This window comes from Takifugu rubripes, chromosome 9 (assembly GCF_901000725.2).
Source record: "Takifugu rubripes chromosome 9, fTakRub1.2, whole genome shotgun sequence".
In the NCBI taxonomy this organism is placed as follows: Eukaryota; Metazoa; Chordata; class Actinopteri; order Tetraodontiformes; family Tetraodontidae; genus Takifugu; species Takifugu rubripes.
Genome location: NC_042293.1, coordinates 12,029,527 through 12,054,996, shown reverse-complemented (window position 1 = coordinate 12,054,996; position 25,470 = coordinate 12,029,527). Strand labels below are relative to the sequence as shown.

The 25,470-nt window shown below is 43.8% G+C and overlaps 1 protein-coding gene across 4 annotated transcripts in view; it reads right to left on the bottom strand.

Annotated features, from left to right (window-relative positions):
- Positions 1 to 25,470, bottom strand: part of plxnb2b (plexin b2b) — a 92,781-nt gene that overhangs the window by 10,611 nt on the left and 56,700 nt on the right. For all 4 annotated transcript variants that reach the window (XM_029841383.1, XM_029841384.1, XM_029841385.1 and 1 more), the window contains 23 exons: positions 17,760 to 18,880; positions 17,035 to 17,223; positions 16,832 to 16,957; positions 16,028 to 16,128; positions 15,158 to 15,284; positions 14,471 to 14,630; positions 13,386 to 13,497; positions 12,757 to 12,865; positions 12,321 to 12,422; positions 11,851 to 11,943; positions 11,107 to 11,194; positions 10,053 to 10,237; positions 9,122 to 9,270; positions 7,764 to 7,875; positions 7,136 to 7,272; positions 6,508 to 6,690; positions 5,696 to 5,789; positions 4,383 to 4,580; positions 3,584 to 3,763; positions 3,036 to 3,172; positions 1,684 to 1,784; positions 1,140 to 1,369; positions 477 to 658 (listed from right to left, as the gene is read on the bottom strand). In XM_029841383.1, coding sequence (XP_029697243.1) covers positions 477 to 658; positions 1,140 to 1,369; positions 1,684 to 1,784; positions 3,036 to 3,172; positions 3,584 to 3,763; positions 4,383 to 4,580; positions 5,696 to 5,789; positions 6,508 to 6,690; positions 7,136 to 7,272; positions 7,764 to 7,875; positions 9,122 to 9,270; positions 10,053 to 10,237; positions 11,107 to 11,194; positions 11,851 to 11,943; positions 12,321 to 12,422; positions 12,757 to 12,865; positions 13,386 to 13,497; positions 14,471 to 14,630; positions 15,158 to 15,284; positions 16,028 to 16,128; positions 16,832 to 16,957; positions 17,035 to 17,223; positions 17,760 to 18,878 — 4,214 coding nt within the window. In that variant the 5' untranslated portion in view covers positions 18,879 to 18,880. The remainder of the gene's footprint in view (positions 1 to 476; positions 659 to 1,139; positions 1,370 to 1,683; positions 1,785 to 3,035; positions 3,173 to 3,583; positions 3,764 to 4,382; positions 4,581 to 5,695; positions 5,790 to 6,507; positions 6,691 to 7,135; positions 7,273 to 7,763; positions 7,876 to 9,121; positions 9,271 to 10,052; positions 10,238 to 11,106; positions 11,195 to 11,850; positions 11,944 to 12,320; positions 12,423 to 12,756; positions 12,866 to 13,385; positions 13,498 to 14,470; positions 14,631 to 15,157; positions 15,285 to 16,027; positions 16,129 to 16,831; positions 16,958 to 17,034; positions 17,224 to 17,759; positions 18,881 to 25,470) is intronic.

Here is a 25,470-nt window from a genome sequence, read left to right as displayed (position 1 = left end):
GTCCGTTTTTTTTTGACCTAATGATGGTTTGAGATGAAGAAAAAAAAACAAACAGCGAGAGTGTGAGGGCGACACGGACGTCGAAAAATGTCATTAAAAATCCATTTAAGGATTGATGAGATTGAAATACTTTGCTGGCGGGGTTTTAAAGTTGAAGCGGGGGGGGGGGGGGGAGTCGCAAGGAAACTTTTAAGAATCGGCGAACTGCGGGTTTTCTTTCCCGGTTTCGGCGGCGATGCATCGCTCGACGTCACAAACACCCCCAGGAGAACAGGAAAGGAGCTCAAAGAGCACTGACAGTGTCGCAGATGTGGGTGTTTGGTAATGCAATCAGCTTCCAAACTGGATTACAAATCCAGAAATCAAAGCAATCAGAGCTCTGGCTGATTAATAAAGCCATGGCGCTGCACATCACAAAGCTTAAGACGCTTGTTCTCCGTGTTGTGCGAAGGAATAAGGAGTTCCTCCTCACTCACCGGCGCAGCATGAGCTTGGGGTTCTTGCTGTGGACGTACTCCTCCATCAGCTCCAGCAGCAGCGTTCGCATAATGTCGGTGTAATATTCCAGTTTCCCGTGCAGAGCCACCGTCAGCAGGGAGGCAAAATAGACTTTGGCCCTGGCGTTGAAGTCATTACTGCGCTCCAGAGTACGGATGAACTACAGACACAAGTAAAAACGGGGGAAATGACACTTGTGAAGAATCCTCGGCATCAGGCCTCTTCACACGGATGAGCAGAGCCAAAGTAACGCGGGCCCAAATAATTAGAAGTCTGCTCCCACCGTAGAGTAGGACCGTGTAGGTAAATTCATTGCATTTCAGAATCACAAATTAGCAGCATGGGGATCACCCACACATGGATTTTAACGCCTCGGAGGCTGTTTCTATGCCAGCAAAACATAAGACCATCAGGAATCTTCACACATCCACCCCGGCTGTGACTTCCTCTCGCTTCCAAATATTGTATCTCGCTAATTTTACCCTTCTGAAAGTTCACTTATCAAGTCTGATTTAATTAGGAATGAAAAAAAGGAGAAGAAAACATCCGACCCCAAACAAGCAAATGTACCAAGGAAATTAATCCCCGAGTCAAACTGAGACCACGGGTGACATTCAGGCAGACAAGTGAGGTGTAATTACATTAATGAGGAAGGTCTTGGAGTTCAAGAGGTTGGAGAACTGATTGAGCGCCTGCATCACGGTGGCGCGTCGAGCCTGCGGGATCTCCAGCCTCCCTGTGATCATCACGTCGTTGGCGCCGTCCTTGGAGGTCAGGAAGAAGACGCGGTCCGTGTAGGTTTTATAGTCCAGGAAGGGGATGCGGCCCTCGCTGAGGTCGTTGGTGTGGTCTTCCATCTCAATCATCAAGTCTGTGACATGGAAAAGACAAAATGGGACCTTGTTCCTGTTTATTAAGCAGCTTTGTCATTTGGCCGCCGCTCATCTGTCTCAATCATCTCGTGGGGAACTCGGAGAAGGAAGAAGGTGAAAATCATTTCAGCTCTGATAGATTGTTTTTATTAACTGTCGCTGCTGTCGTGGAAAAAGCATGATGTTAAGTGGGGAAATTTATTTCATTCACATCTCTGAAATGTAATCATGGCTGTGAAGTACTTCATTAGCTGAACAGTGCTTAAAAGCAGTTAGCTTTATAGCATTAGCATTAATACAGAGCTCTCCGTACCTGTGAATTCCTTCTTGCAGCGGTCTCTGACGCTCTCCTCCAGATTTTCAAGCTGATGTTTCACCTTTTCGTACTCCCTCTCAGCTTGCTGACTCTTTCTCCTGTACAAATACGCACAAGAAAACAACACCCGTGTCAAAGGGAGGAAGAATTAAGATGTAATTGCCGTTCAAAGACAACCTGTAATCGGCCGATAATGCAGCCGCGGAGATTTTCACAAAAACAGCCCATTAGTGGTGGTATCACTCCCCTGCAGGTGTGCTGTTCCCCAGTTTAATAAATATTCAGGGAGAATTTAACACATTCACATAACGCAAGACTGCACATTACACAAATCAACTGTCAAATAAACGTCATTTTTCCTTATAGTGGAGCCCAGGAAGATATATTATACTTTTTAAAAAAGTGAGCAGTTAAAATGGCCACTACAAAAAAAAAGAACGGTGAAAATGGTGTAATTGAACAAGCTGTACAAAACATTTACATTTATTCTAATAAAGAAGCTTAATTTTAAAGTGAATGTCGCTGTTGCTGTAATTCCCGTCCCGTCCAGCAGGCGGTTAATGTACACGTTAATTTGTCTAAAAAGACTGACAAAAGTCACCTGTCGCAAAAGGGATTAACAATTTTCAGTGTTGCCCGCAGTTTTTCCATAAATAATACATGTATTGCAAAATCAAATCGGTTCCCCTTCGAATTGGCCAGAAATAACTAATTACCTTATCATTAAACGTTTGGGTTGAGGTTATTATCCCTGTTCCCACCGTGAAAGAACAAACATTTGCTTGACACCAGAGCACGATTTTGAGCGTGCAGACAACAATGTTTACTTAACAAGTGCGCTGGGCTTTTAAGCTATCGCACTATTAAGCCGTCCCTTTGGCGATTCCATTCAACAAAGCATGGGTGAAGTGAAAACCCTCACAGATCTGAAGTAACATTATCCTCACTTGGTGACAGCCCGCGTGCAACATAAACCCCCCAAACAGCCTCAATATCTGCTCTAATATGAAAAATGCCGTATTATTATTTGCTTTGCTTGTGAAGAGTTTTTCTTTTTTTACTTTTCCTAACTCTGATGTGTAACTAGAGGTGGTTTATTACTGTGATGTGGCCAAATGAGCACGTTTTAAAGAGCTTATGAGGTCAGAGGATTAATAGATTGTCCGTGGAAGTGGAAACCCACGCTAAATTAACCCCCCCCCCATCTTTCTGGCATCTCTGCTCTTTCAAAATAGCTTGTTAAGTGCAAAAAAACCACAGAGTGGGAGCGCAGCCAGACGGCATGCCAAAAACGCTCCACTTTAGTAGCACATCCGACACGGTGAGGGCCCTTAAACAGCTTAGCTTACCTGTAGCAGTAGATGGAGATGACGATGATGAGCAGCATGGGCACGACGACGGCGGGGATGATGATGTAGAGCGACAAATCGTTCTTCTTCTCATACTGCACCGAGCCCACAACCCACTCGCCTTTGCCAAACTTGATCTATGCGTGAATGCAGAGCGGAAGAGGAACGGTGACAATCTGAATGTTCTTCCAGCCTGTGCAGGTCCTCTGTCCTGCTGAGCGCCGGGGTAATTCTGATGCGGCGCGGCGCCGACACACAGAAATTAGACAATAGTTCACGGGGAGGAATTACCCAGAGGAGAGGTTCCTCTATTAATCATCATTTGAGCCTCAGCTATAATTAAAAGCAATTATAAAAGCCTGTAATTAAATAAAAACTGCTCGAGCAGGGGGAAAAAATGTCCCAAGATGAAGAAAAGTGAGAGGAGATTCATCGTTGGAGCGTTCTTAGATCTGGTTAATACACGCTCTATAACAACATTACTGTGTGATTAAACCCTCCCACACTATTACAGTCTGATTCTCCACCACTGTGTCTTCATATCTGACCATTAAATCCAGCAGCTCGGGCCGGGTGTCTCGACGCTGCCGACGGGAGCGAGCGCGTGGCGGCGTGGAAGGCGGGTCCAGAAAGAGCTTGTCGTCCTGCAGCGTGTTGACCTGACACGGAACGTCCCCCACAAACGCTTGAGCCTCTTTGGCCGTCATGGCTTTAGAAAATCCCCGACCCTGCGAGGAAAGACCGTAATTCTCAAAACATCTGGTTTGTGTATTTGTCCAAATCACATGAGCAGTATTAAAAATATATGATAAATATAGACAGCATTTGGCTGTTGTTTTCATCTGAGATGGCTTGAAAGTTTAAAACGGATCTTTAAGAGTGCCAAAAGCAATTAAAGAGATTAACTTAACTCAAATTAAGACACTGCAGGCTCCTGTCAGTCACACCGTCAGTCACAGGGCTCAACAATATGGACTTTACATACAACTCTACTACTGAAGATGCAGTTTTAATTACGCCATTGTAGACGGGGATATGGAAAAGTTCAAATTAGCCAAGAGGAGAATCTATGAGTCAATAAGTTCATACCAATGTCAAGAAAATGGAATCCCGGACAGAAACATATAATGAGGTAAAAATGTGTTTCTTTACGGCAGAATTGAGGCTGTGTCTGCGTGTGAGCCCAAACAATCCTAATATATTTCATTCACATTGACCTTTGCACAACTGGTTTCAATCGATATAGTGAAGCCTGAATGTTGATGACTGTAAATTCCTTAAATCAAGACCAACAAATATGAGCCAGACGTGCTTTACGTGAAAGAGGCGGAAGGTTGGCGGACTCACCGTGACAATAATGATGCTAGCCTCGGTGATGACGTTCTTGGCCAGGTCGTTGAAGATGGGGTCGGGGCAGTATTCGAAGTGCCTCAGCTCCGTCACCCAGTTGTCCAGCAGGATGTATGTTTGCAGGTGCTGGTTGAGGGAGCTGTTCACCGTTGGGGATCTGAACTGGATCACCGTGTCATTTTTCTCATGGGCCACCTGAACGGAAGGATGTTTAGGATAAGGGAGCCTCAATGACTAACTAGGCGCACTCAGAAGATGGGAGAATGTAAAGGAAGATAATCTGCAGTAACCTCACATGATTTTGAGGATAAATAGGCCAAGATTTTGGTCAAAGGTCAAAGATTCAGCGAGTCACAACAAGGTTTTAAAAATATGAGGGATCAGACGGTTTCCTGTTAGCTCAGTGTGAACTGCCAAAAGCAGGAAGCAGATTAGTTCATGCTGAACGACCCATTAAAATTTATCTGCAAATCTACTCTCAAAAAACACGTCTTTGGATCTCGCAACCAGGAGTAAGCAGCTCTACTGGAAGCTGAATAGAGCAGGAATTTTTTTAAAAAAAAGAGAAGGCGTAATTGCTTCGAGCCGCGAACCTCACCCAAAATGTAATCAACATGGTTTCATGAAAAGCCAGCAGCAATAATTACTCCAAATATTTGGATCTAGTTCAGTAGATAGACTTAAACCAGGAGAAGCTTATGATGCTGACCAGCCAAGGCCTTTGAGATAACGCTTTACATCCACGCCTGCTTTGTGGCAGCCAGAAGTCTTTTTTGCCCCCCCCAAATCTCTCATGTCCCTGGGTAGCCAAGGCCGGGAACTTGGCACGGAGAACGGCTGTGAAGAGCTGTGCGGTTGCATAATCTTCTGCAACCTTAATGCCGGCATTAAATTTAGCCCTTTAAATTAAATGAACAAAATCGCTGCTGCTCAACACTTGCCAGTACACCGAAGGCCGATTCCTTGCAGAGCCAATCCTGCTAGATTAATCTGGATGCAAAACATATTCTAGTGAGGGTGAAATTCCATTCTAGTGAGATGTATAGCTGACTAATAGAATCTTGTTCATCAGCGGTAGCAGTGTGGAAGGGTTTTTTTTTTTTTTTTTAAATGAAGCTAAGCTAATGGACTCACAGCATGTACTGATATTAATGGCAACTGTCGCTATGGTTAGAGGAATCCACAAATAAAACATGGCTCGCAAACATGCCGAGATAAGCAAAATAAAACATGATACAAAATGAGGAAGCCCAACCGATAGGAAGCAGGATAAATAAAAGCAGAAGAGGAGAAAAAGAAGGGGCGCGTACCTCGACAACTGTCATGTTGCTGCCATTGACCTTCATGACAGCAGTCTGGATGAAGTCAAAGCCAGATCCGGTCACCGCAATGGTCCTCCCACCACTTCAAAACCGAAAGAGGCAACAGTAAAGGATATTAGTATGGAAGCCACACAGAGCCAAGCTTGTGGGGGGGAACATGGCAAGACAAACATGATTCTTACATTCCACCTGGGTTAATTTTTACAGAGATGAAAACAAATTAGTTTAGCCTGCGTGGGGCCGATCTGTTGTCTTTTGTTCTGGTCTACAGTATGCGGCTAATCACGCGCACCCTGGTGTTTCCAATTGCTCACAAACAAAAGCAAGGGGGGGGAGGGTTTTAACATGTTCATTTGCGCTGTTGTTTAAGCTATTGGATGCTACATGGCGGGCTATTAGTGCTCCATTCAACCAGTCAGAGGTAGGCGATGATCATTCTCTGAACACAAACATGCACACTCTTGAAGGACAAATAAACTTTTGTAAAACAACCAAAAAAAACACACACACCAAGGATTCACAAAGACAGACAGACAAGGCAGGTGCTTTTCTTAGTGTTCAATTTTTCACAACAGTGGTATTTTGATATGACCGTATCCTGCAAGCCCTTACAAAAAGCACTGAGTGGCATCTAAAGGTATTTCTGTTTTTCCACCTTTGTGGTGACTGTTAGAAACTCTGGCAGTAATGTGAGAATGAAAAATGACAAGCTGCCACTGCCACTACAAAGGAACACCTCCCGGTCTTTAATACTTTCTGTTTGAAAAGGAAACCAAACAAACTCCTATTTTGATACTGACCAGACAAAGCTTTTTTTGGGATTGTGATCCAGCACAATGGGATTTTCCACAAACTGGAAGGCACTTGAAATCTCCGTGGTGGTACTCTTCCCATACTTCACCATCACCGCGAAGGGGTCAGACGGCACCTTTTCTCCTTTGTATCCTCCTGTCCTGCAGGTGATTTCGACGCCGAAGCTCTCCCTGTCGAGACGGGGACATAACTCAGCGTCGGCTCTCTGGGAGGATTCTTGTGCAAGGTCACTGTGCAGCTGAAGCTCACATGGCAGCAGGCTGACAGCTTGTTAAATTGTGGCTTTGCTGTTTCTGCAGCTCATTATTTTTCTATTACCTTTGCCTAAAATGTCACCATGGGCCAGCTTTGACAGAGCACTCATGGTCACAACAGTAAAGGCAGAAGGCAATTTAAAAAAAAAAAAAGCTTTCCATGACATCAAAGATAAGGTCAAGTCCATTTTGGTCAATGTACAAAAAAAAAAATAATAAAAAAAAAATCAATTTATGGGCTTCAAAGCATACATACTGTAGAATTATCATAGAATACGACGTCTGAATAACAACTAAAACTGACTGAACTGAAACAAATTTGGGTCTGGCCTGAATAAAAACGATTCACAACAGATCTTACACAGTGCAAGCGACCCCTCCGATGGTGACCTGAACATCCTCCTTACTGCCTGTATCCAGAAACTGTCCTGAAATCGTAATAAGGGTTCCTCCAGCTTTCAGACCTCTGGGTGGTGTCACTGCCTCGGGAATGGGGTTCTGGTGGGAGACGTTGCATAGGTCACCAACTACATGCACATCTTTCCCTTTTTAAAAAAAATGTTTTCAGACGTGTGCAGGATACTTTAAAAAACATATGTAAAAATTGACCAGAAAAGCAAGGGCTTTTACAACTGTTGGGGTTATAACTGCTAAATATCTGTAACGTTTCCACTTCCTAGACGGCAGCTTATCAGAACAGGGTGAGTGTTTTCCATCACTATAAATGCAGCCCAATATGTTGGTAAATGAAAATCAGATGCTGTCATATTAAAATCATAATGGACCTTACAATAACCCAGGATTCACTTTTAAGACCCCCTTCCTCTTTCTAATACTTTAACAGGCTATTGCATAGCTATTTAACAGGCTTTTCATATCTCTGGTTCTGCTAAAGCTCCCCCACAGGGGTGTGCACTGCTTAACCGTTTGCTCAGCGCATCGGGGAGGATGTGGTGCTCGAGTGTGTGTGTGTGTGTCTGTGTCTTTACCCTGTAGGTGAAGTAAAGGGAGGACGTCCCTCTTTTCCCCCCCTTCACCTCTACCTCCACCTGGCCCCACAGTTGTGACATGGGGTTAATGGGACGGATTTCACACACGATGCTGCACACAGACAACGGATAAAGAATTAGCCCAGTGTTAACGGCTGACGTTTTAATGGGCAACCTAGAAAACTGTGACATTTCTGTCAAGATCAATGGGGGAAAAAAAGAAAGGATGAATTTCGGCAAAGCAGAGAGGCAACTGAATGCTCCCAATGTAAATTTATCTCTATACATATCAAAACGAAGACCCCTGAGAGATCCCCCCGCCCACACACAGACACAAAGCATTGCCCCAAGTTTGCTTGGAATCACGGTAGTCCGAACACGTCCAACTCTGCTGCAGCGGTCTGGAGAACGCCGTTGGTGATGAGAAAGGGGTCGGCAGGAAATGGCATGGGGAGGGGGGGGTGGTATCATGCTGCAATTAAAACAATGGATTGTAGAATATAGTAAGCTAAAGCAAGTGGGGAGGTGCTGGGTGATGAGGTGAAAACCACAGCAAACATAAATACCACCAAAACTGCTGTCTCATGAATTCAGATTTTGTCTTTATAACAGGGATGACGGGGCAAAGGTGTGAAACTCTCTTTCTATGCGTCTGGTGTGGGGCTGCGTGTGTGCTGCAGGTGGATCTCTCCTCATTTTGTCTGGAGGTAAGCGTATTGTATGGTAGTTCTTCGACAGGCTTACCTGTATGAATACAAGAAAGTGATAAAGAGATTTTATTTTAGAGCTTTGCTCAGATAGAGGTTATTCTAATGCACGGCTAATTAAAACACCTCTGGGATGAGGAGGAACAGACAGCCTACATTGTCAATGGATGACTGGAAATCTACAGGAAATGTGTGAGGCTATTACATTAGAATTTAGAGGACTGACATTCTGATTTCAGTCAGACATTTCCTTTAAAAATACATGTTAGACATAGTGTAAACTCCAAATCACATTGCTCCTGTTGGCTGAAGGTAAAAGTATAACCTAATGAGCCTAAAAATGTGGTCGAAATATTGTTTAATTTTTAGTATTCACAATAGGATCTAGGCGTTGAGATGCCCCGCCACTACTGGCATTTGGCCTTCTAAAAGAGTGATCCTCTGGTCTGAATCCACTCACATCTGGAGATTTTCCGATCAATACAGCAGCATAATGAGCTTAATAAATTACACAACCGAGCCACCTGAAAGAGAGGCGATGCAGTATCAGAAGCTGAAGGAGTCCTGACTCTAACCGGACCGGCACATTCTGACAAGAACAAATACCAGACAGAGTGTGTGTGTGTGTGTGTGTGTGTATGATGTAATTACCTTGTGGAGACAGAGTACTTCTCTGCGCGATGGGTGCAGGGCTCGCCTACCACAGAGATGCTTTTAATGTCATCACTGTGGATTCCCAGGTTGGAGCCCAGGATGGTGATGGAGATCCCTCCCCCCATGGGTCCAAAACGAGGAATGATCTGTTCCAGGAGACAGGCAGAGACAGGGTTAGGAAGATTCCCACATCTTAGCAGTGACTCGTTTAGATCAACAGAACAACAGCAGAATGGAGTTCATGGACCTGCTTATTTAAACTAGATTCCACCTGGGTTTTCTATGATAACATATAGGTCTGTTGGAATGAAGATTTTTTTTTGTTGTGTAGTTTTTACTATTATGCAGTACATTCACAGGTAAACAAAGTAATTATCAAAACGACAGTAAACAGGAAACCTAATATACTTTAATCCATACACTTTACATGAAAAGGCATAAAAACGCTGTGTAATTTAGCATAGTGGGGCAATAAAATTCTAATGTCACCTACAGCAGGACCATTATCAGAGTTATAGTTGGTAAACTGGGATACTGGTTGCAATATAAACCACTAAAGAAGAGCTAAACAAGAAACACGGGAGAACCAAATTAAAATTACAACTTGCTGATGGACCAAAATAAAGGAATCAGTGGATCCCTGGAGACAGCAAAGATTGGCCTGATTCAACAACGGAGGAGTCACCCTCAGCGGACTGACATCAACAGCTACCAGATGATTTTGTCACGACAGTGAAGCAATGACAATGAGCTCAGATACAGAGAATCGATCCAGTCCGGCTCGGTTGTAGGTCAGCTTGGGAAGTTCCCGGCGAGAAGCAGACTCGCACCTTGCTCAAAGTAAGACAATAATCCATCGGACGAAGGCGGCGCCTTTAAAGTGATAATAGCCTGTTGAAAGTTTAAAACGAAGATGACAACAACTCACGTCGGTGATCTGGGGGTTGGGGCACTCGGTGTTGTAAGGATCATCGCCCCCCTGCTGCTCAGGATTGCACAGCTTCTCGTACACGCAGGCCTTCTGCTTAGCACACCACACACATCTTTGGGTCATGGGGGCGTTCTTGCAGAGGCTGCAGTCCTGCCGGCCCACCGAGCAGTTGTACAGGGTGACTGCGGAGGGGGGGAGAGGAGACACAACCGCATTTTGCATCGGGCTAATTTCTGCTTATTGACAAATGCTGCAATTCCCCTGGAGTTCATTAACAACTGATCACAGAAGAGTTGTTTAAATTATGACTTTCTTTCCGACCCACAAAGGCATCACAGCTGATGAGTAAGGCACTCTAAAACCAACTCCGGAGCAGAACCCATTTACTTAGCCTCTAGTTTGTGGAAAAGAAAGTATGAAACTGTATTTTCATACATACAAATACACACATACATAGAAAAAAAATCACTCATGAACATTTAGTTCATGTGTTTAAATCGGTCTGTTCACAACTCTATCGAAGGATAGTGGTGATTGAATGCTGAGGCTGAGACGGATGCTAAAGACGAGGCTGAATTAATGGAGCCATCAACATCTCCTGTAAAGAGTTAAAAAAAAACGACCTGCAGAAGCCAGATAGGTCTGCAGCTACCAGGTGAGCGCAGCTCAAGAGGCTCTGCAGCCGGGAATGTTTGTTGTTTGTGGCTTAAAAAGGTGCACTGAATTGGAATTAATAGAACACGCAGGTTCCGATGTTGAATCAACTACCTTTTGTGCTGTGTGGTGTTCAGCGCTGCTATTTTTATTTTTTTATTTTTTTTAAATCGAACACTGCTCAAGCTACCTGGATTTCTGGAGTATTTTGCTTCATTTTATGATTGAGGTGAGCCAGGTTTCAAGTTCACGAGTTTTTTTATTTTTTTTTCATATGACATTAAAAGTAGCTGCCTTCGATTTAACGAAGGCTCTGCTTTGGGACCAAAGTGCGCACACAGGGCATTAGCATAAAAAAAAAAAACAGTTCTCCATATTAAAATGTGAAAAAGCTTACCATTGAGTGTGCTGTCCATCTTCTTGCCAGACTCCTTGTCCTTCATGTAGAAGAGAACGTTGGTCTTTTGCGACTTATCGTATGAAAACTGAGGAATTAGACCAAAATGAATTATTAATTTAGAATCCAGTGATTAATGGCACTTAAGCTCTTCCCTGCACAGAGTGTGGGCAGCCGCTCCTGTATGCCAAGAGGGAGGAAAAAAGAAAGATCTTTTTTTTTTTTTAACTCGGTCTGGCAGAGTTTCAGCAGAAGAAATCAATGCTGGAAAAGAACATGGCTGGGGGCTAGGCGCTGTTTGAATTTCCCAATCACAGAACTCACGATGTGGGGATGGAACCATTGACATTATAGAACGATGGAACTAAAATAACTCTACAGCAGGAGAGCCTCCATTAGAGGGTGCTAGAGAATATCAGCTGCGGAAAACAGCAACTGTACAGGGCGACTTGATTTATGAGCCTGGAGCGTGAATTCAGAACGTCTGCATTTAGACTTCATCAGCACTGAAGAATGTTTAAATCAAGCTGCAATATGTTTTCAGGGTTGTTTTGGGCGGCAGGATGATGCACAAATCAGCCACAGTTCAAGCCGCTGTGTCGAGTGGAAGGGAAATTGGCCAGAAGCTCCCGAGAAAAAAAAATAAAAAAATAAAAAGAGACAGGGACAAAATCAGCAGTTTGCTTCAAACAGACAATCAAGGTTCAAATCTGAACAAGAGAGCCGACTGGCAAAAATACTCACGTTGAAGCCACCGAATGTGTAGAAAAGTCCATCGAAATTCACCTCCTCTTCCACACTCCACATCAGCTCAGTGCCAATGGTGAACAAATGATCCTGAAGAGCCAGACGGACCAAAAAAAAAGGCTAAGGTAAAATACATTTATCCACGTGGACCTTTTCTAATCTAATCTAATCAGATTTATCCCACACAGAGACATTAGAAGAGAGTCATGCAACATCAGGCATCACCAAAGCAGAGCTCCTAAAGACACAACTAATTTGAAAGTAAATTGATTATCTTGATGGGAACAAATTACCCAGACGGTCTAAACGAGACGCTGCTTTTAATGGCACGTAATAATCAACGTAAATATTGATGATAGCAGATCTGGCCAACTGCTCCCTTTAGTTTTGCTTAAACACAGAGGATAAATACACTCAGGAGGTGTTTAGAGGAGCTGATTTCACAATCTGCACCAATGCCTCTTTACCTGGTAGCGCTCCAAATTCATCCCTTCGAAGCTGATGCGAGTCTTGTAGCCCACAGGGATGAGCACAGGATCCGGGTTCTCAAACTTTGGACACTTTGATCCCTGCAAATGCATCCAAACAAATGGGATCGCCCACGCTCGATCATTTACATCTTGAACATGCCAAAGAAATTAAACAGAAGCCCTCCTCGTGGACGGAGGCCGATATCTCTGAAACATCTGCTGACTTGTGAATTGATATCCTCCTCGCTCCAACATTTGCCTCGCGAGATGGTGCCAGCTGATACTGGGATTAAAGTTTTTATTAATTTTTGGAGGAAATCTATTCCAATCTGGCTCGGCATCAAATGTGCTGATTAAGTCTATATTTTTAAAACTTCTGCTCAACAGTTATCAACGTATGCCATCAGAGATAAGGCTGATGTGAAAGACTAACCTGCCGGTGCTTAATGATGTTGGGGCCCGCGGTTTCATCCATGTCGCTGCAGGTGTGGTCCTCCGTGTTCCACTGGCAGCCCCAGGAACTGGCCACGCACGCCATGCACCTGAAACGCGCACGGAAATACAGTCACCGGCGGTAAAGTAAAGATTTTTCACGCGTGAGAGCACACACAAGCGAAAAATCGCCAACACAAACAAAAGCCATAAAAATATGCAAACTCATCAGAGTGCGTCTGGTATAAAAATCCAAGTTGCTGACAACCAAATGGATCTCTGCAACTTCACATAAGCTAAGCTCGTTTATCAAAAATTCCTTGGCATGAAAGAAATGAATAAAAAAATAGGGAGTGGGGGGAAAATGGGGAGATTGACTTTCATTTTTTTGATTAATGAAAAGGAAACTGAGGCAATTTCCTCAGCTAGGTAATAAACAGAGGAGGGGAAAATGCTGGAGGTGCAGTACGGAGCAGCGTGCATCGCAGTTCACAAACGCAGCCTTGATCTCTCATCTGTTGGTGCAGCGTGATACATTTACATCAGGATTGACAGCTGACACTGTGCTCACTGTCACCATGTTCTCAGGGAGTGACAGAGAGGAAGTGACAGATTTGGTCTCTGACTCACGGTGTGTTTTCAGATTTCCTCACAGTGGCAGCACAGCTATAGAAGCTGAACTCCCGTGTGGCCAGTTCCACGGACTCGTTGACGAAAAGTTTTATCTCCACAGCCACAAAGTCTAAGGAGACAGCAGAAGAAGGGCTGAGCGGCACAGGACACATTGACGATTCAGGATAGCGCACGTGGGAATACTTCAAATGATCAAGATCAGCTTCATCTTCAAGTTACAGCATCCGACAGTCCCTTTAATTGACTTGCATCGCAGATAATTATTACATGTTACAATGTATAATAGATACACAATTTATGCTAATGGTGAATTGAATTAGCAAGAGAATTCATTTCAATTAATATCTGCGGCTCAGACGAGCAGCACGTGGGACCCGTACAACTTACTCCAGCAGCCTTACGCAATAACAATGCCATAAACAACACTGCTGATAAGATCAGGTGGTCGTTTTGAAGCAGAAAAGCTTGATAATTTAATTAACCGTACAATCAGCAATCAACTCAAGAGGAGAACGTCGTATGTACCAAAGTCGATTGTAATAATTGCATTATTAAATAAAGCGTTTTACATAAAACTGCACGCTGACTTTACAGTGACGCCACAAAAAAGCCACAGGACCATTAAAATTTTAGGATCCGTTCTCGGGGTAACATAAACGTCTAATAAAACTTCATGGCAATCCATCTGGGAACAGTTGGGTTATTTATGGGTGCACCCACTGACGGAACAAGAACCGCCAGTGAGCTTGTAAGTTTTAATACCGGCAAGACCGGTTGAAAACCCCCACCACAGAAATATTAGTCTTTCTGCGCGGTCTTTGTGACACCCTCGATAAATTTAGCTGAGGCCAATTTTATAACGGGACATTCCTTCTCCTGAATAATCAGATTGTTTATATTATAGCGTACGGTCTTTTGTACAATCCTCCTCCACTCTGTGTTATTCACGTTGGAACATAAAAACAAGGCACATGTTTAAATTCTCCCCTTGCGACACCGTTTTAAATATCAGCCCTGCAATACTTTATTTCCATTTAAATAAAATGTACTTTGAGAGGTTCCGGGGTTTAGAAAGGTTCTACCTTGGCCGTAAGGCGTCGGAGGTATAAGCGAAGGATGAGGCAGCTCACAGGAGACCTGACCAGAGTCAGACATCTTCCCCTTGCTACGGTACGATGCCACGGTGCAGTGCAGACGGTCAGAATTCCCGATTGCGGGGAGAGACGGGATGTTGATCTTCACCTGAACAGAAATACAAAAAGCCTTGAAGGGAAATTGTGTGTGTGTGTGCGTGTTATTTTTAAGAGGATCAACGTCTGATGAAATTGTGTTTTAAGCATAAGACCACATCAAACTGAATCACATCCCAGCAGTTCTGTTAATCTTGTACAGACGGGGATTCTTTCCATTTAAAGAAATCACTTGAACAAGAAAGAGGACAGGTGCTGGGGAAGGAAATAAAAGGTGCTCAGAAGAGGAGGAAAGTATTGGCAAAAGTGGTGGGAGAGGGAGCCCAGAGGAACGCTGTGCAAAAGAGGCTTTCCATCTTTGGGCCGCAGTAAGCACAATCAACCAGGTCAGTTATAATAAGCAAGTTTTTGGTATCGATCGATACGTAACAGGAAGAGCCAGAGCTCAGAGTTTCTGATTCACAGTGGAAACCGTTTATTCCTCCAACTGTGCATGTTTGAAACATGCAGAAAAATGGAATGACACAAAACAATTAATATTAAAATAAAAGGAGGGTGTGTGAGTGTGGGGGGGCATACCTTCTTTGACTTTTTACGGGAAAGATTTGGAGGATAGAAGGAGACGATCTTGACACATTCCTTCCTGGGACTCCACAACCAAGCATTCTTCTCCTCTGCCCGTCGACACTCAGACCTTCTGGTGCACCTTCAGGAGGCAGAATCCACTCCTATCAGCACTTTCCCCACAAACCTTAAGAACTTGCCTCAAGAAATGCCTCAAACAACAATCAATGTTTTTCCAAGAGATACTCAACGTCAGAAAGAGGAATTTCAGGAATATTTAACATTAAAGAATGTGTTTTCACAGTATAGACTGAAAGCAAGCAATAACTGTTGATCAAATTTAACAGAAAAACGTCATATTTCTGCAGCTCCTCTTATTTTAATGCTTTTACTGAAGACATTTCTTGATCTAAACCATTGAATAAAGAAATATGTGGAAGGCTCGTGCAGTTTAAAGACTAAACTACAAAGAACATAAATGGAACTGTCCAGTCAACTGGAAAATTTCAACTTTTTGAAATAAAGTTTTTAAACATTAACTGCACTAACGGAAAATAGTACAGGCAAATGAATGAAAATGGAAGAAATACTGTTTTTGATTAAAATAGTACCACACTTGTGTTGTTTTTACCCTCAAGACCCTGATAAATAGAGTCTGATGAGAGTAAATTGCACAGATTGCCTTCTCTGCATGAGGCAGAGAAACAGCTTTAATTCCTTACGGCTGCGCGGACGACAGGAGATGGAACATAAACACGGAAAGGGCTCTAAATGTGTCGGTGAAAAAAATCCCTGCTGCGTTGTACAGGTGGAATTGCATGTGTGGGTGTGTGTTAGTCCGCGGCTGTGTGCACGTATTTATGAGTGCATCAGTGTGTGTCTCACCTGCCCTCCAGGACACACCAGCCACAGTATGGATCCGCCATTGCGACACATGATTGGCAGTCTCTCTTCTGGAGGCACGTCTGCACCGGCACCTTAGTGATCTGCAGCATCATAAGATGGAATCTGATCAGGCAGAGCAGCCCGGGGGAGTCGCTGCACAAATGTGAAGGATTTGTACCCTGGCTATGAATCTTTTGTTGCAGGTGTAAGCCAAATAATCCCCTCATTTCTAAACCACAAACAGATTTTCATTTCCACTCTAAACCGAGCTGACAAATGAGGTCAAATTAAGGAGGGTTGAAGATCAGAAGATGATCTTTTTTTTTTTTTTTTGGAATAATGCAAATAAATTAATTATCGATAACCCCTTCAAGTATGTGGCTGGGCCTTTATCTACAGCCACCCCTCCCTCTTCCTTCCTTTGCTTATCGCATCTTAAATACAGCAAACAAGTCAAAGCATAAACAACTGTGGATAAAGAGCCACCAGATAAAGATGCTTGTATGGTAATTCAACGCAATAATGATCCAGGAATAAAATATACTAAGACAAAAATGAGTGATTGAAAGAAAGTGAATACTACTTCATTTACATATTCATACGTTCACATTTTGGAGCTTAGATAGGCAGAGTGAAGCGCTGCTCTTCCCAGTATAACTAATTACACTTGCTGGTGTTTACTTCACCCACATCGAGAGCCGATGAGCTCTGATCTCATTCAGCACATCCTTGAACGTCTCCCGTCTAGACGCATTTCAAACGTTACTTGTTAATATAAAGGGGCTGCCTGCCTACAGGAGTTACCTTTTTCTCGGTGGTGATGTAAATGTGGCTGTGGCTCAGGTCGAAGAAAAGGTTCCTGTTAACCTTCTCGCCTACGGAGACACCTGCTGTCTCGCTGTATATGTACGGCTCAGCAGTCATGTGGACCTGCACAGAATACATCCCATATTTATATAGCAAAATGACTGGAGGGCAAACACTGGCAGGCAAGAAAACAACTGCACCTTTACGACCACTCCCTGGTCGTTCCCCAAGAATGCAACGGTGTGGTCGTTCTCCACGGCGACAGCCACGGCGGTCAGGAGACCCGGTCTGGTCAGCAGCGCGTTGGCCTTCAATGCAAACTGGGGCTTGCTGGCCAAAGGGGAGGGCAGAAAGTCGGCGCCGCATTTGTAGTTTTTCAGAGTGTCCTTCTGTAGATACAAATATAAAAGAAACCAAAAATGGGATCATTATCGACTTCCAACCGACAAGTGTGTACCTGTGATTTTTCAGATTTTATTCCATTAAAACGACTGAAAGCGTTCTCGGAGACACGGCCAGTAGAGACCTGTTTCATTAAGGCTCACTGGCTGTGCCGTTAATGTCGGTAGGTTTCTTCTATAGAATCGGGAAAATTCTATCAAATCGCATGCAAGGTCATCTCACTGTAACACAATGCAGCTTGGCAGGACAGCAAAAGCAGCATTACGCCACAGCTTGCAAATTCTGATATTTCCAAAAATTATAAATATACATCGATTTTGTTTTTGACCACAGATATTTGAAAAACTACATAAAAGAGTTTGAAAGGGAACTGAGCTAATAGCTTTCACCACATTAAACACTGGACAAGCTCTCCACAGGAGTAAACAGTGGGGAATGACAGTAAACATTGGCATGTTTGTGCATTATTGAGTGTCGAAACGTGAATTATTCATGTCATCCCAAAAATAACAAACACACTTACAGCAATGTTTGAAGTGCAGAATTCAGTTTTAAAAAAATAGGGCATGTCCACCGCAGGTTCCCCTGAAATCTTCCCCGAGTCGCTGTAGCAGGCGCTGATGATGTCCACCAGCCGCTGGTTAATGGATCTGAGCGAGTACATGCAGAGAGCCGAGTCCCTCTCATCCTCTTCTGAACTGGCCACAACGAACAGAAATTTGCTCTCCGGCATGCCGAGCGATCCCGACTCGGACATGGCCCTCACCAGCTCCTTTCCCGGCGAGGCCACATACCCGGCCTGGACTTTATTGTACCTGTTATTTTTGCCACAGCTTAACTGAAGCTCCGTGTGGGAATAGTAATGTTGGTCTTCTTCACACAGACGCGACACAAAAGTGAGGTTTTTGCTATCTGTACCATCGAGTGTTCGAGAAAAGAGGAAGTAGACAAAACCGTCCTCTTTGAAGGCCAGGCGGAAGTCGTGCAGGAACTTGGGAACAAAGGGTATCGTCTGTACCGTCGACGTCTCGATAATGCTCTCAAATACCACCCAATCGCGGTAGTCTTGAAGGATCCGAGTGCTAATGAGTTTCATGCTGTCTAGGCTTCCGTAGCCTTTCCCCACAAGGAACACACTAAACGTCTTCCCGTCTTTTGAGAAGTTGGACATGACGCCCACCACGTTGACGTTGTCCTCAATGCTAGCCACATAAGTCCTCTCGCCTTTGTTGTCGCTGTAATACAGCTGCTGGTCCACGTTGGTCAGGTTGAGCAGCGAGCAGATGCCACGGTAGCGGCTGCCGCAGACAATCAGGCTGCCGTTAGATCGGTGCACCAGGAGGAGCTTGTTAACGTTGGGCATGAGCTTTGTGTCCTGACACGCAGACGCAGGGGGCGTGCAGGCACGGGCGTCCTCTCTGGGTCCTGTTTCAGTGCGGGCCTGCAGCCGGAGCGACGGTCCCAGCTGGAAAATGCTATCCACAGCCCCCAGGTAGATGCGACCCGTCTGAGGGTCCTGGACCACATTGTTGATGAGGGTGTCAGAGGTGAACTCCTGGAGAGGGATGTTATTGTTCTCCTCCTCAGCTTGTGAAACCGACTTACAGAAGAGAAGGAGGAGGAGGGAGACCCAGCTCGCCATCTCTGGAGAGAAATGAGAGAAGCTGTTCATTATTAATGCACCCAAATGCACGCATAAATGTACATTAACCATCTGCAACAGGGCATTCAATGCACAGAGGCTGCGCGATTAATATATATGATCCTATATACGTACACACAATCTAATGAGCATGTAGATAAAGTTAGCAGAAAGGATCTAATTTAATATTTTGGAAAAATAACCTTTTTAGCTTTCTTGCAGGGTAATATGAGAAGATCAATAAGGCCCTCAGATGAACGTTATTGATCTTCCCATTCAACACTCGACAAGAACGTAAGTGTATTTCATGGGATAATCAACAATTCCAATCAAGGCTTGGGTTGCTAAGACAAAACAAAATAATTCCTCATTTACAAACCACTTGAATGAAAAAATTGTCTTTAAAGAACTTGCATCCCGTCGGGGTTTCATCCTTGTTCTAACTACAACCATCACATCACCTTTGCATAAAGTTATCTGTAAGAAGCTTTAGTGGCTTCACTTTTTATTAATTAAGTTCACATTAACAACCATGGATTGCTCTATGGAGAGTGACTTTCTTGAGGGGAAGGAAACGTTCAAGATGAGATTTTAAAAGCGCAGATAAGCATCACCTTCCCCCGTTTTCCACTTTAGCAACGCATAAAAGCTTACAGGAAGCGACTGTGCAAATGCAAACGGCCCTTTTTTCTGGAATATACAGACAGCATCGTGTACTGGCTAACAGCAGATGCCTGCGAGTCTGTGCTCGTCGCTGTGTGCTCAGGGTGTGGTAAATATGGAACAGCAGGAGGCTTTGAAGCTGCTACTGCCCACACAGCAAATGTGCATCTATGCATGTCATATTCGAGCTAGCATACTCCAAATAGCTGCTTCCTCCTTATTCGCATATCCGAGTTGGGTCTGCACTAACATTCGTCAAACTGAAAGCTTAAATAATAGTTAGAACAAGAACAAGGTTTATTATTTTAACCTGTCGTCCATCACTATATGGAGGGGGAGACTGCCGATTAGAGACTGGGTCGGGAGGAAACCTGTTACTTTTACTGGCAATTTCCATTTGCATTTAAATGTCCACTATACAAATGTAGTCTTCACATGACCAGCCTCAGCTCAGCACTTCAACTTATTTCACTGCATAGATGTATCAATTAAAATCATGAGCTTAAAATATGAACCAAAATGGTGCCATAAAGTGCCTGTCCACTTACTAAAGACAAAACCATGTACAGTTGGTCTGCACGGCTGTAATTCAAAGGGGAGGCATTCATTCAAGCTTTAAGCAGATATAACAATTGAGAGCAAATTCAAATCTAAGGTGACAAAATTCTTACATGAACGTCAGGCTGAGCGACAGTTAAAAGCTTGTGTCAGCATTATGAAACGCCACAATGGCTCCCCTTTATGCTGGAGACTTCCAAAAAAGTGTCTCAAAAGTGCCTTAACAGCAGGATGAGATTTGTCCAACCTCCAAATGTTATTGGCGATAAATTCAACCCTGGGATCAGGGGTAGAAAACGCTTCATTAAATGTCGCCCTTTATTTCATCACTTGATTGGACAGATTGAACCTCAACATAGCATGCTAGAGATCAGGAGTTATCTGTTCAATCTGGCAAAATGTTTCAGATTATGAACCAACTAAAAACAGGAAATAAAAACAGAATCGATTTTATTCTGTAATTATTACGGTAGGGTTCATGAAATTAAGTGGCCCAAATTAAGAGCCATCTTCCTAAAAAGGATTGTCCTGGTTGCCAAGCTAATGTGAACCATGGGGACTTTAGAGCTGTGAAGCCCATCAACCTTAGTGAGACAAACACGTGTGCAACAGAAGAAAGATCGTCCCACCTAAATACTAGATGGAAACTATAGAAACTTCCCATAAGTCCACTGAAACCACAGGCCACAGAGGTGAATCATGTCAAAGATTCGTTTGAAGGTTAATAACCTGAGCCCTTTGAATTCAAATCAAACGTGAAAAGTTACTCGTTGGGGCTGTAACGTGGGAAGCCAAGGTCGTGTCTCTGGGCAATCATTTATGTTTCCTGGAAATGCAGTTCCACTTACATACATAGCTTCAAAGATTGCTTTTTCTATTCTCTCCACTTTTATATAGCCAGCCCCCCTATCAGAAAGTTTGCACTCAGATATTCATTGTGGGTCAGAGCAAATGAAATTCTTAGCGTATTTCAAAGGAGCGCGTCCGCTCCTAGAGTGCCTCCTGCCATTTTATTACTTTTCATCCTCTTTTTTTTTCAGGAGCTTAATCCTGAACGCTGAAATTAAAGAGGCTTCAAAGAGTCGAGGGGGGGTAGAGGTGGAGGTGACACAGGTGGAACGGTGCCCATTTCGCAGCAGGTCAGCCCACCTCGTTTTTCTCTACATCGCACAAATCTGCTCTAAGTGGGCACACCATCCGCCCGTGTTTATCACGGATAAACGAAATACGGCACAATTCAGAGACTGTTTGCTGCATCAGCCTGCAGCTAATGAAGCCTCCAATCGACTGGGATAAATTATAATGAAACACATCACTTGCTAATGAAGCTGGCAAGTCTGAGAGATGTGATTGCAAGGACACAAAGGATGAATTAAAACTGTGTGTGACTGCCGCAGCTAAATTCATGTTATATGAACAACAGCTAATTCTCATGCACACATTTGTTTCATACTGGGTTTTCTGGAGTTGAGATTATATGATTTTTCAAAACAAAAACCCAATTAAAAGCTTGTAGTAGTGCAAAACTAAAATGAGATGACAGTAAATGGCTGAATTGTCATTATTGTTTGCACTGGATCCATTTATCCCTAATTACTGACTTAAAGGTTGAACTTTGCCAATTCAAGGGAGAGTGATGACATTTCCTGCGATAAGTTAAGTCACATATTCATACACGAAACAGAACAGAGAGGCTGCAGCTCGCTGAATGTGACAGCGCTGACTGTTTACTCGGATTTAGAGCCACAGATGCTTATGCTGCTCATGCTGGATGACTAATAAGAGCCAAATCTGCAAAGTGGTCAAATGTGCTGCTGAACCAGCACTTCTACCGCTGTGTCATATGTTGCTTGTCTTGTGGAATTAGGATGCGGTAGTTGGTCATCATGGAAAACTGCCAGTAAAACTCATATAAGTAAATAAAATAAAGTTAGTTGATAAAGTTACACTCAACAGTGAAGTCTTTCCAATCGGACATTTTTTTGTATCATCATAAAAAACATGACAGAAAGAAAAAGGAACTAAATGCACAAGCTTTAAAGAGAGTAAAAAAAGCCTTTTATAAATCTTCTTGTCCTCACAAGCATGACCCCTTTTTATCGAGTAGCATCTTTCGCACTTCCGGGCATGTTTGGACATGTTTGGAGAGGAAAGGGATCGTTTGGCGGGCGAATTGAAAAATGGCAGGTGTGCACACAGACTGGCACAGATTCACAAGCTTAGAGGTGCGTGCGCGAGCACTGATACGTGCACCAGCGCGGCTTGAAGTGCCGACAGGGTAATGGCTAATCCCGCTCTGACCACACAGAGACAATCTTCTATTCAGACCGCCGCACTTGCTTTTCTTTGACACCGGGGGCACTTAAGACCAGCATGGCGATCCACATGCTTCCTGGTCGAGTCTCGCACCACGCCCTCTTCTTCTGGGTCGATACGCGAGTGTGTCTGCCCCGGGGAACAAAAGATCACAACAGGCAGAGAGTGAAACAAGAGTGTATGAGAGTGCGGGGACGGGATCACGCTCTCCTCATCTGCTGACCTGGCGGGTTTCGAAGCCGGATGACTAACCACAGCTTCTTAACAGACAAGAAAATGGATGTCATAATAAATCAAAAGAAAACCAACAACAACTGGATGTGACCCGATAGCGTGATCACTCGAATACAGCGTTGACTTTATCAGAGAGCTGGCTATGACAGAAGCTGTTGCCAGGAGGGGGTGGAGGGGTGGGCTGGGCGTCTGATAACAGTGAAATGCTATTAAATTACTTCATGTCCCACAAGGCTTTGGGGCTGGGCAAGAGGGTGGGTGACGAAAGGTAAGTGAAGGCCTGAAATCTCAACATGCCTCACTGGGGGTGTTCTGCTCTGAAATGGCCTGATAAATTGTGTACAAGGCGACATGACAGCGTGGGTTAGGAGCTATTTAAGGAGCCAGAAATGAGGGGTGGGAACCCTGTCCTTCATTTTACCACTGCCAATGGATACAGAGAACAAGGGCTATTGTTACAGATGAAATATGCAGTGGGAGAGTGCAAAGAACTCTTTTTTTATTTTTTCTTTGGCACATCTCCCATTGTGGGTTATTTATTTATTTATTTTGATTTCTATTCGACATGCAAACATCCCTGTCCCGTCCATGCAGAGAAATTGTTTCACAGGGTGTGATAGCAAGATCACGTGATGACAGCAATCCAATTTCCATATGAACAATTACCCTGCCGTCAGGGTTGGCAGTTCATTTATTTCAATTTGATGGACGAGGAGAATCGTTCTCACTAATGCAGCGAGCGAGGCCATTGTATTCAGGGCACTGGGCACTGGCAGGGGACTGACGGACCTGGGCCATTTCAGCAGGATCCTGCTGCTCTGGCCTAAATATGCCAACACCTTTAATTTTGGCCCATGAGCCAAGCATTCTTTGCTCGGCCGACGGACTGCCAGAGCATGAGAGGTACCTAAGTTTGTTGATGTGTTTTTTAGCTTTTTCCTTTTTGTGCGTTTTGTTGCGACCACCTTCATTTTGGGGACAGGACATTCCCTCATTAAGAGTCTCGGCTGTTCTCTTGTCCGTCCACTGATCTGTCACCATTCCAACAATCCTGTTATCTCCCTGCTGCCAGCTGGACTCTTGAGCAGAAAAATTAGACTCGACTACAAACGTGCCACAAGCACACAACACATTTACATGTTCCTGTGTGCAGACAAACTCTTCTACCGAACTGTCTCAGCCACTGACCTCGGTGTCTCGTTTAATCGCCAAATCTCTGTCTCTTCAATAAACAGAGAAAAGCCAACTCTGCCTGGGCAGGGGCAGCTTGGGACCCTTTCCCAGTGCTAACAGTTCTCTGCACCTCCTGCAGCTGGATGCTGGCGTTTTCCTGTGTGGATACAGCTGGCAAATGTGAAGAACCTGATTAAATGGCCTGGCAGAGAAGGGCCACTCTCTGGAGCCAATTGCTTCTCAAACATCACCGCCATGTCCAGACATTTGCAAAAGAAAAGCAGTTCTCGCCATCACATTAACACTGTTGTATTAAAACAGTCCTCGAGGGGATGTTTTAGAAACTTAAATGGATATGAGGGCTATGAACCCTGTTGCAGAAGCTCCAAAGATGGCAGAGATACACTCGAACAGACTCAGTTCTCTAAAGAAGCAGGTTCGGCTTTAAAGACGTCATGACTCTTGCTCAGGGCTTTTCTGGGAGGTAGGCCTGCTGACTCTCTGGTGTTCTCTGTTTTTAGGGTAGCTTCTGTATTCCCTGGGGTCATCGCCAGGCTCCAGGCACCCACCAGGCACCTCATAGGCAGCAGACTCGGTAACACACATGCAGCAATTAAGCATCAGGCGGGCTGGCACACAGGAAAGAATCTATTACACACTTTATTGGCTGTAATGATTTCTTTTCACAAGCAGAAACGCCGTTTCTGAATGGAGGCATCTTGTTATGTGGTTTAGTTTGGTTTCTGAGGGAATGATGATCCTATGGTGACTGACTGTAACCTCAATGGGAATTTGCAGAAAAATGAGATGGAGCAAGTGTGCATTTAGTGTACTTTAACCATCATGAAAATATAATGAATTTATATCGGTGATGAGAATACTGATGTGAGTCCATGTGATCATTATGATGTAACCGATGTGGTTTCAAAACACAAGCAGGTAGGAAATGAAATGTAATGCCAGTGTTAGACGCATTCCACAGTGACTAAAGACATAAAGACAATTACTTGTACTTAGGACACATTACTCACAGCATTACTCCAGTAAAGCAGGTAAACAATATGGTAATCAGATTTCCTTATGCTTGAATTAGCTCGGCAATCAAATTTCCTTCAAGTGGATACCCATGTAAATATTTGAACACAGCAAATACTGTATGCTGCGAGAAATTAAAATAAATACTCATTTAAACCCTCGTGCATTGACTGCGGTAGTTAACCCAGAAGGACTGTCAAGGTCAAAGATAACGACTGAACTATCTTAGTATAACAATCATGTTCTAATAATGGGGAAGGCCAAACCACAAACAGCAATCCATTTCATCACCTGTTTTTTCTTCTACCTGGTTTGCAGATACTTTACAGGTACGAATTCTTTAAAAATACAATTATTAAGCAGAGACTGCTGTAAACTGGAAGAGATCTAACTCTGGAAGCATCACATGGATACAACAGACACTGTGATTGCTAAAATTTCAGGGATGCCATTGCCGCAAAATAAATACATTTTTAAAAAACACAATTTTGTATGTGCACATTATATGGCCGGGACATCAGAATGATCTACCATGCAGAATTTGTCACGTACCACATAACAGCTGTTACCTCCTGTGATTTGCCAAAGGAGTTCAGAAAGTGCTGATTAAATT